This window comes from Micromesistius poutassou (assembly GCF_964030765.1).
Source record: "Micromesistius poutassou genome assembly, chromosome: 19".
Taxonomy (NCBI): domain Eukaryota; kingdom Metazoa; phylum Chordata; class Actinopteri; order Gadiformes; family Gadidae; genus Micromesistius; species Micromesistius poutassou.
In genome coordinates this window covers 15130192-15141244 of record NC_140289.1, presented here as the reverse complement: position 1 = coordinate 15141244, position 11053 = coordinate 15130192, and the positions used below count along the sequence as shown (strand labels likewise).

General features: G+C 43.3%; 1 protein-coding gene and 1 non-coding gene across 2 annotated transcripts; both read left to right on the top strand.

Moving 5' to 3' along the window:
• The first annotated feature begins 363 nt into the window (after window positions 1-363).
• Window positions 364-10721, top strand: tcp1 (t-complex 1). Its single transcript, XM_084484027.1, has 12 exons — window positions 364-491; window positions 955-1040; window positions 1274-1402; window positions 3116-3213; window positions 3326-3436; window positions 4502-4683; window positions 4992-5118; window positions 6187-6362; window positions 6473-6596; window positions 8832-9024; window positions 9408-9571; window positions 10278-10721. The coding sequence occupies exons 1-12, from the start codon at window positions 419-421 to the stop codon at window positions 10489-10491; spliced, it is 1677 nt and encodes a 558-aa protein (XP_084340153.1). The 5' UTR covers window positions 364-418; the 3' UTR covers window positions 10492-10721.
• LOC311364399 (small nucleolar RNA SNORA29) lies at window positions 9161-9302 on the top strand. The gene has a single exon (XR_014639207.1). It is a non-coding gene; the product is annotated as a small nucleolar RNA SNORA29 (small nucleolar RNA).
• Window positions 10722-11053: the final 332 nt, after the last annotated feature.

Here is an 11053-nt window from a genome sequence, read left to right as displayed (position 1 = left end):
ACATAAATTGCCAAGTTCATTTACACAAAATATATAAGCAATAAATATATGAATAACACACATATCCATAAAAACCTAATTGTGTCATTTTTTTTTGCACGAAAAATCACAGCAGAGGGCGACCAACAGCCATACAAAAATAAGGCCTATGGCATGCTGGGAAATGAAGTTTATATTTCAGTACATGTTAAGAGTTTGATACGCGTTTCATAATTAGATATATTATCTTTGATAATTCTCATTATGTGTTTTATACGTGTTTAAATCTAATTGAACACGTCGGTTTAAATAAACCGTTGGTTTGTTTCTGGAACATTCTCGTAAACGCCGCGTTTCCCAAAAGCCACTGCGTCACTAGCCGGGTTTACCCACAGTGCAACACTACACTTCCTTTCTTCTCAGTGGCGTGGTAGTCAAAATGTCGCTATTAGACGGTCCGTTAAATGTGCTCGGCCAGAGAACGACTGGCGAGTCTGTTCGCACTCAAAATGGTAAGGCGTCTCCGTGATCACTTCGTGCTTAAGGCGGTTGCGTGTTTCGCGGCGACGGGCGGCTCGAGACAACCACCTGAGCGGGGGTCCCGTGCAGCATGTGCGGATCATGCTAGCTAGGATTATGAGAGCTAATGCTAGGCGGCTACCGCCGCGATGAGCCAGCACATATTCCGTAGCACGTACATGATGTAGCCGTACTTTTCCTTCATTCGCATTCACTTCGGTTTCGTGTGCAAGCACTGCCGTCCCGTTTTAATCCCGTTCATTCATTGAACGGCTGTTTACCGGCTATGCTAATGGTATGTAACGGTACTCGCTGTCATGCTACGAAGGTGTGGCTCGTTTGAATGGGATTTGGTTCCGCAGTAACAACACGTTCATTGTTTCACTAGCGTAAACTCCAAAAGCTTCTTGGTATGGAAAGGGTTTTTTATGTTAAACCATGCAATCGCCCTTCCAGTGATGGCTGCATCCGCCATCGCCAACATCGTCAAGAGCTCCCTGGGACCGGTGGGGCTGGACAAGATGTTGGTGGACGACATTGGGGTAGGTCTAACTTTGATCGTGATGATCGCCTCTCAACAAAACTACAATAAAACATATGTAGGGACTCTTGTGAGTGGCCGAAAAAAATACTGAAGTTCGAAGAACTGTAAACTATTACGTGATAGATCTTTACTTTATCTTAAGTTGTTGCTGCTATGTTGGCTGTTGAGGAACCAAGCCTACTCTTGTGTACTCTTTTGTTATTCGGATTAAAATTGTTGTTGTAATGACAGGATGTGACTATCACCAACGACGGGGCCACCATCCTGAAGCTCCTTGAAGTGGAACACCCTGCAGCCAAGGTCCTGTGTGAGCTGGCTGATCTGCAGGACAAGGAGGTCGGGGATGGGACCACCTCCGTGGTGAGTAATGACATCAGCCTCCTCCAAAATAAAATACCTCAGTGGTCTGAATGAAGATTTGGATGTGTTGAGCGATTTTGTGCTGTGATCATATATGGAAATCTATAGATAATACACTTTATTTCAGGGCGTCTTTCAAAACTCACAACTTAACTTACAGTTAAGACAATCAAAACAATTTAAAACAAATAGTTAAAAAACAAAATGCATTTTAAAAATAAACAATGCAACATATTCATTAAATTGTCCGGTAGGTGGGGTTAAGTGGGGTAGGCCAGTCGGAACAGGTGAGCTTTGATAGAGGTTTTAAAGGTTCTGGCGATAATATGGGCAGCAGAGTTCTGGACCAGTTGCAGTTTACGGATAGACGTGTGGGGTAGACCAGAGAGGAGGGAGTTGCAATAGTCAATACGGGAAGTGACGAGGGCGTGTATGAGAGTTGCAGTGCTTTTGGGTGTGTGGTGGACAAAGACGGTGGATAGATGCATATGAAAAAACCCAAACAACCATCCTGTTTTACTACCGCTCATCTGACTCCCCAGAGATGAGTGGCTATGCTAACGGGATAGAGTGACTGTCCATCGTTGTCTGAGGAGGTTTTGGCGGCCTCCATTCCGCTGCCTCTAAATGCAATAATGGCACATGTTTAGTGACCATAGACCTCTGAAGAATAAGTCCTGCCTTCAAGGCTCCCGGTTCCCTCTGTCAAATGTCTATGGGAAATAACATGGCGTTTTTGAACAATCGTACATAACAAACTCTGTAGGTGGAGAAGTAAAAGCTGCGTCACATTTTGAACTACACACTTTTTCCATCTAGTTTCCACTGAAGTTTTGGATTGTCCGTGCCGTTAAAGTAGTTAACTATTATGAAGAAGCATTATTCAAAACGTGACGCAGCTTTTACTTCTTCGCCACCTACAGAGTTTGTTATATACGATCATTCAAAAACCCCATGTTATTTCCCATAGACATTTGACCGAGGGAACCGGGAGCCTCGGAGGGGGGACTTATAATTCAGAGGTCTATTATAGACCGCTAATCAAATTAGATTACATCTATTTAGAAAGAATAATGGCCAAACGATGGTGGCAGATAGATCACAGCATCCTTACATTTGTCAATTAAAGGGGTCATTATCATGGGCTATAGCTATCTTGATTGACTACTTAATATAATAATAAATGAGACCTGCACCCTTTAAAGTTATAGCACAAGCGCAACAGTTATATACTTTGGTAGTAATAGTATGCATTAAAGGATTTGTTACATTTTGTTCCAAGAAATCTAATAAATTAAAAGCCTGGGTCCACCAAAAATGTATTTCCTACAATTATTTAGATTGTCTTCCATAATCTGGCTACAGGTTTTGTATAAAGCCTGTGGAGCAGCACTAGGTTTATAAACACCATAAACAAACAATGGCCCCAGTGTTGAAGGAATTTGTGAAAAAGCCTGGACATACTAGCCATTATTTCACTGAAAAAACATCGGTGATCAGAATATCATCAAATCACGTACAAACTCAATCGTCCCTTATTGGACAAAACATATACCGGTGCATCCCTAGACATAATTGTAATAAAGATCAGCTTTACAATCCATGCATTATCTAACTATTTGGAACTTGAGATAGTTCCAGACATATTTATTTAAATATATTCATTTTAAAAAATCTGCCACGGAAGGAGTCATCACTGCATTCTTTTTTCAGGTGATCATGGCAGCAGAGTTGCTTAAAAGCGCAGACGAGTTGGTGAAGCAGAAGATCCACCCCACGTCAGTCATCAGTGGATACCGTTTAGCTTGCAAGTAAGAATACACACATCCTGTGGATGTACGTTTGTGCTTTAGCCACAAGTCATTGGTTATTCATCCACTGTTTGAACATGCAAAAATGGTGTGTTTCGTTGACGTTTTCCAGAGAGGCTGTGCGCTACATTAATGAGAACCTGACCATCGGAACAGAAGACCTGGGAAGGGAGTGTCTTATTAACGCAGCCAAGACCTCCATGTCTTCCAAGATCATCGGAGTGTATCCTTCCTGCTTCAAATAGCCACGTAGGGTTTCTACCATCAAGATGTGGGGACTGAGCAAGTGCAAAATGGCTTGGGTGCTTGATATCAGAGATTGTCATGCTTCAGTCATCCCATTTAAAATTTGCTGTTATACTTGCACAGTGGTGTACACAGTGATACGCGTGGGATAAAATATACCCGTCTTTGAGTGAAGGCTGCAGCTGCACTCTGAGCTGTTCAGTCACCACTTGTGATGGGACACATTGTCATTCTAAACTTTTGCGACGGCACATCAGATAAATCCATGTGTGCTAAATTATTGTACTAGAATTTAGGATGTTTGTGACGGTTAACCAGATGTTTTGTTGACTCATGCCTAGAAATCTTCCAAAATTGAGTACAAACATTTACATTTAGGGCATTTAGCAGACGGTTTTATCCAAAGTGACTTACAATAAGTACAAGAAAATGAAACAATATATCGCTGTCGGTACAGAAGGGATGTTCATAGAACCAAGTGCAAAGCACCAATAATCGCTAGGTTAACCCATTCCCGTATTCAACATAAATAGCTATAAGATGCTACATAACTAAGTACTCTAACTGAATACGACATACAATTAGTGCGTACATTAAGTGCCAGAACGTACTACAAGTTGGAGGGGACCTCTCTGCTTAGCCACCCCGGCTATGGAGTCTAGGTGAACTCTGAACAGGTGAGTCTTGAGTCTTTTGCGGTAGCTGCTGAGGGACTCTGCAGTCCTTACATTGGCAGGGAGCTCGTTCCACCACTTCGGTGCCAAAACAGAAGAGTCGTGACTTGGCTTTTACTTGCTTTTACTTGCTTTTAGCGATGGCAGTACCACACATAATGATTTAAGCCAAACATGGCAAAGATTTACACCAAACATGGCAAAAAACCTATTATGAGAGCCTTTTGAAATGCTTCGTTTAATGTTTTTGTGACAAAATACTACTCTAAGTGAGGCTGGAAATGTACACATTTCAGAGGTTATCATGGTTTGAGCTTCATGCTTTTTCAAAAAATTTTGGGTCACGTTCCTTGACCAACACCCCTAAGTGATTCAGAGTTCTTTGCCAATATGGTAGTGGATGCTGCGTTGGCTGTGAAGTTTGTGGACAACAAGGGAGTGGCCAGATACCCCATCAACTCAGTCAATGTGCTGAAGGCCCATGGACGCAGCCAGAAGGAGAGTTTCCTGGTCAACGGGTATGCAGTGAACTGCACCGTGGGATCACAAAGTAAGTTAAATTTGATGTAAAACGCACAGATGGTTTATACTATACATGTGTGTGTGGGTCTGTGTGTGTACAAACCCTGTATTGACTCCCATGAAGTTTGCCGTTGTGTCTGTTTCTTGTGGCACAACGGTGAAAAACATGGGAGATATTACCCTGACCGTGAGACTGATATAGTTGCAGTTATTCTCCGTAAACTGTGACTCCCTCTTATGGCCGGACAAAACTCCTATTATTAAAGTGCATAGCCCAGTAGTTTATGCCCTGTTATATTGGCCTGACTTGATGTGATGTCATCTATCCAATTGCAGGCATGGTGAAGCGTGTGGCCAATGCCAAGGTCGCCTGCCTGGACTTCAGCCTTCAGAAGACAAAGATGAAGATGGGCGTCCAAGTCATCATCAATGACCCAGAGAAGCTCGACCAGATCAGACAGAGGCAAGGAACATGAGGCCTTCTCCCCTTTCTTTGTATTGTTTTTCACTCGAGTCTTCCCATTTAAAATTTGCTGTGATGCTTTCCCAATAGTGTCACAGTGATACGCGTGGGATACAATATACTCGTCTGAGTTGAGGCTGTAGCTATACTCTTAAGCTGTTCAGCCACTTATTTGGACTGGACACCTTTCAGCAATTAGAATTTGTACAATTATATGAATGCGTATCATTGAGCAGACTTTTTTTTGAGCTATTACAGTAAACCAGGTTATTTTGAACTCAAAGCCCTCAAAAATACAAGTCTTTCTATTCAAGTTAGTCTTATGAATGCATTTTATTATGTATTTTGGTGAAATTTGGAAGCAGGATATATAATTCACTAGTCCTTTGCATATTGTTTAAACTAAAATGGGTTATTTCACTAATGTTAAGGTAGCCGGTAGGTAGCTACCGGCTACCTACTCAGCCGGTAGGTAGTGTTTGTCAATATGGGCCGCCTGTAAGGAACTGCTGTATTTCAGCACAGCGCTACTGTCTGGTTCTGTAAAGAATCCCACATCTTAATAGCAGTTTGTAGTTTGAGTGTAATTTTTCTTTTTAGTATGAAATGTTGGCTATACAACAAATATTGAATATTGTGAATGTAACCGGTTCAACTGAAATCTCCACCCTAACCCAGTACACAAGGACTCATTGAGATCCTGACAGAACCCATGTTGGAAGCCATCTATTTATTATTCTATGGGCCATAAGTATTTAATCCTAGCAAGACTTGTCCAAGTAGGCAAACTGCAATATTTTACACACCGCTTTTTATGCTAGACAAAATAACTCATGCGACATCACCAGAAGCAGTTTTATATATTATTTTTTTCTTCACAAAACAGTCACAAACTGTATGTGAAATTGGCTATGAAAGAATGGATGCCGCCCAAGACTAGAATACATGCCAAACTTCCAATGAACCTGCAGCTCTATATGGCCTGTGCAAACCGATATATGCAAGATTTATTTGTACTTTGTGTAATGGGGTCCTTGTTTTAATTTCAATGATTTGTGGCTTTGCCAGGGAGTCTGATATCACCAAGGAGAGGATCCAGATGATCCTTGCCTCTGGTGCTAACGTCATCCTGACCACCGGGGGCATCGATGACATGTGCCTCAAGTACTTTGTTGATGTCGGAGCGATGGCCGTCAGGAGGGTGCTCAAGAGGGACCTCAAACGCATCGCCAAGGCAACCGGAGGTAAGGCCCGAGTAGCTAGAATGATCTCATGGTTCCTTTTGTTGTTGTTGGGTCATTTATATGCGGAGCATTAGGTATTATATATCAGTTTAATGTTCGTGTCATCTTAGCGACCATCTGCCCGTCCCTGACCAACCTGGAGGGAGAGGAGACCTTCGAGCCCACCATGCTGGGGCAGGCGGAGGAGGTGGTGCAGGAGCGGCTCTGTGATGACGAGCTCATCCTCATCAAGAAGTAAGAACCCCTGATGACGTCGCAGAGCTAGTTTCACACGGAGAGAGCTCTGGGGGTAGGGCTGCGTCAGCGGATGTTATATGGAACCGTGGCATTCACAACGGGACCAATCGTTAAGGGATACACGATCCACAAAGAAAGTTGGCTCTTATAATTGATTCTCCCTGTTCAAAGAGCTGTGACTTTAGCAAGTGCTACTTTATAAATGTAACCAGAGAAAGGCTTGTGGAAGGTGGTTTGGGAAACTGCCCTTTCTGTACTCTTGCCAGTCATCCCATTTTAAATTTGCTGTGACGCTCGCCCAGTAGTGTACACAGTGATACGCGTGGGATAAAGTATACCATATGTGAGTGAAGGCTGCAGCTACACTCTGAGCTGCTCAGTCACCACTTGTGATGGGACACATTGTCATTCTAAACTTTTGTGACACTATATCAGATATATCCATGTATGCTAAATGATTCTTCTAGAGTTAGGGCTGTTGGTGCAACTTACTTCTGATGGTTAACCGGATGTTTTGTTGACTCATGCCTAGAAATCTTCCAAAATTTAGCACATACCGATGGTTAAAAAAAAAACTCTTGTAAGAGCAATTCGAAATGCTTAGTGTAATGTTTTACTTTAAATTAGGCTGAAAACAGTAAACATAAAATAACAAGTAAAGTAAATATAGTGGATTATTGTTTCTTTAGTGTGAAGTGATGGACAACTGAACGATGTTCCCAGGGCACAAACAGCGGAGGTCTGCAGTGTGCACAGCCGAGGTCAATATCCGGAGCACAAGCTTGTTTATCCAGCCATAGTTATTATATCGGCATATCTTAAAATGGGCATTTAAATTCAACCATGAAAAGGGCAACTGATGACGAACAGCAGCACACATGCTGTTACCAACTGGGGTGAAGAGTGCTGTGGGGAATGGTGAACCACATTGAATGGAATTATTTAATTTCATATTTGGGAAACTACGTTTTGTTTAATTCCTATTTCAATCAATAGTATTATGATTGTAATTTTATATATATACCCACAGAAATGCATTTCATTCAACCATTCAGAGAAAAGGGGTGTATAATCAACTGCTCTTAAAGGGGTTTTCTGGCTCAGACTGGGCCTTGTGGGGTGACTACGCACATCATTAAGCATGATCAGTGAGTGTGCAGTAAAGGCAAAAAGTCTTAACTAATTTGTCAGGAATTGCATTTTTCTGCATGCAACATGGGAAGGACCAAGCAGTGGTCAGGATGATAGCGCTGTAATTGACTGGTGCCAAACTAGTATTGGTCTCCAACTAACCTAACAGGAACGTCATGTTAAATTCCTCAAATGCCCCCCCCTCACTGAAAATGGTGCAGATTGTTTCTTAAAGGTGTCATTCCCAGAGAAACCGCTAAGTACTTGTTTCTTTTCAAATACGATAGGTCACTCCTCTGAGTTGCATATGCATGCTGAACGTGAAAATGTTCTACCTCGATTGCCTGCATTAGCAAATTAAAGAAAATAGACTCACAAACGAGCGAATCAGAAAAGCCTCACCAACTGACGTCATTTGGTGAATTAGTATTCATGGCGTCGCCCACCTTGGCTTGCGACGGCCAAAGGGAAGACCGTATTGAGTTTGTGCCTGTGCTATTTGTGGCGATAATGCGTTGCATCTCTTGGCCAAGAAAGAAGAGTTGAGGAAGAAATGGTTGGATTGTACATTACCACTATATCAACATTTACGCGGCCCAGGCACGGCGATTGAATACAGAAAGAAGAGGGAGTCTGGGAGCTCAACCAGAAACCCCCAAGGAGCCCAGTGGTTCTGTCTCTCTCGTTCTCCCTCTCTCTCCTTCTCTCTGAGTCTCTTTTGAAGTTTAATTGGTAAGAGAGCCAAAATCATGTCGTTCCTCCCCGCCCAGCTCCTCCACCACACTAGAACAGCGTGAAACAGGAGCACCACATTTTTTTTCACCAAAACCGACAGGGCATTCATTGCTACTAGTGACCACCGCAAAATGAATGAAAAAACGATGCAATGACACCTTTCAGTATTGGTGTTTGCAAAAACTAGTAGTGAAAGTTTTGATTCGTAAAAAATATTTTATTGTTGAACAGCCTTTACTAGAACTAGACAAATGTATGTCCTGCATATTTCCATTTGGGGAGAGGAACGGGACATGGTCATGCTTACTATTCACTGACTAGAACTACTGGCAGTACTCTTTTCATAACTCTTCTCTTTTCTCTCAGCACCAAAGCGCGTACGTGTGCTTCAATCATTCTGCGTGGGGCCAACGACTTCATGTGTGACGAGATGGAGCGCTCTCTGCACGACGCCCTGTGTGTGGTCAAGAGGGTCTTGGAGTCCAAGTCTGTGGTGCCAGGAGGAGGTGCTGTGGAGGCAGCACTGTCCATCTACCTGGAGAACTATGCCACCAGCATGGTGAGCCCCCCCCCAGCCCTCTTCATCTCCTCCAAAAGACTTCAGTGGTCTGAATGAAGATGTGGATGTTTTAAGCTGTTGTGTGCTGTGATCATGGATAGAAATTTGTAGATGCATATAAAAATATATATATACCATTCCTGTTTTACTACCGCTCATCTGACTCCCCAGAGATGAGTGGCTATGCTAACGGGATAGAGTGACTGTCCATCGTTGTCTGAGGAGGTTTTGGCAGCCTCATGCCACTACCTCTAAATGAACTGATGGCACATGTCTAGTTACCTCTTCAAAAAACACTCCGGATTTTGTCTTTATTCAGGAAGTGGTGGTCATGCTATGGACATACTTGCATGGTTTTTGCATTAAGACTGTTGTTTCTTCAGGGTTCCCGGGAGCAGTTGGCTATTGCAGAGTTTGCCCGCTCCCTCCTGGTCATCCCCAAGACCCTGGCTGTGAACGCAGCACAGGACTCAACCGACTTGGTGGCCAAGCTTCGTGCTTTCCACAACGAAGCCCAGATCAACCCTGAACGCAAGAACCTCAAATGGTGAGTGCATTGTCCGGCGAGTGCCTCCAGTATCGAGCATCAAATCGTATTTTCATAACTAATCACTTCACAAGAGTAGAATTTGGTTAAATGGGTACTTGCCTACATCTTAAAGTGATGGACAACTTGCTTCAAATGATGTTCAGGGTGATGGAGGTGTGCATTAACAGGGTTTATCCTGACTCGAGAAGAGGCCATCCTTGTGACACGTTCTGTACTCTTGCCAGTTATCCCATTTCAAATTTGCTGTGACGCTCGCCCAGTAGTGTACACAGTGATACGCGTGGGATAAAATATACCCGTCTTTGAGTGAATGCTGCAGCTGCCCTCTGTGCTTTTCAGTCACCACTTGTGATGGGACACATTGTCATTCTAAACGTTTGAGACAGAAAAGAGGCCAGGTGGTACCATCCTGATAGGTGTTGCATGACTCGACGTTTCAGACTTTGAGCAAGTAGAAACACAAAACGGAGTGGGGGGCGGGGATTTAGAGATAACATATAATCCTGAGTAATTCCAAGACTGGGTTGGTGCTAACTTGAGGTGTATATATTGGTAAACCCTTTGATATTTTAACACTATACGGTAGGTGTGCAGTGGCTACATCCCTCTGTGATACGTCGTGGTTATTTGATTCTTGATCTTAAACTGGCTCAAGCATGTATGTTCTGGAACCTCACTCAACGGTACCCGCCTCTTTCGGTAGGATCGGTCTGGACCTGGTGAATGGCAAGCCCAGAGACAACCGCCAGGCCGGCGTGTACGAGCCCACCATGGTGAAGACCAAGAGCCTCAAGTTTGCCACGGAGGCCGCCATCACCATCCTGCGTATCGATGACCTCATCAAGCTCTTCCCCGAACAGAAGGAAGGCGGGCCCTCATACAGTGACGCCGTGGCGTCTGGCTCCCTCGAGGGTTAGAGCGGCCCCCTGACCACCACCTGCCACACGTCCCCGTGTGTTGTATGTGTATTTATACGTCAGGAGCTTTATACGGCCCTGTTGTCGTTAGTGTTGGCCTGCACTTTGCTCGTTAGTCTTCACTCCTGCATTCATGTCGCTGCCTGTTACTGTGGGGATTGTAACAGATTTGTTTTGAACACTTGGAAATAAACCCTCAATGGTTGTAGACTGTTGCTTTGTTAACTCAATTTGTTGGGTCTGCTGTCTTTCTGAAATTTAACTTTTCTTTTTTTTGGAAGAAAGCACCCAGGAAGAGATTAGGTTGGAATTGTTTATTAATATTCCTGTTAGTAAACATTTTCACTTTGGTATTATTAGTAGTACATAAGATAAATATCTCCAAGAAAAGCTGCAGCAATGTAGCCTAGGTGCAGGGACACCTATACAAGGAAGTAGTGATTTAAGATGAAAGGACATTGCCAAGACACTGAGTGGAATGCTGCAGAGGATGTAAGCTTCTCTTTGGCACAATAAGGATGGATTAGTGTTTAAGAGGCTATTGTCTGGTCATTGCTAAGTA

Bases quoted from the DNA above. Each gene is read 5' to 3' on its own strand.
- tcp1 (XM_084484027.1), top strand. From the start codon at position 419: ATGTCGCTATTAGACGGTCCGTTAAATGTGCTCGGCCAGAGAACGACT. The intron at 1,403-3,115 runs GTGAGTAATGAC...TTCTTTTTTCAG, and splicing joins GGGATGGGACCACCTCCGTG to GTGATCATGGCAGCAGAGTT. The intron at 3,437-4,501 runs GTATCCTTCCTG...AACACCCCTAAG, and splicing joins TCTTCCAAGATCATCGGAGT to TGATTCAGAGTTCTTTGCCA.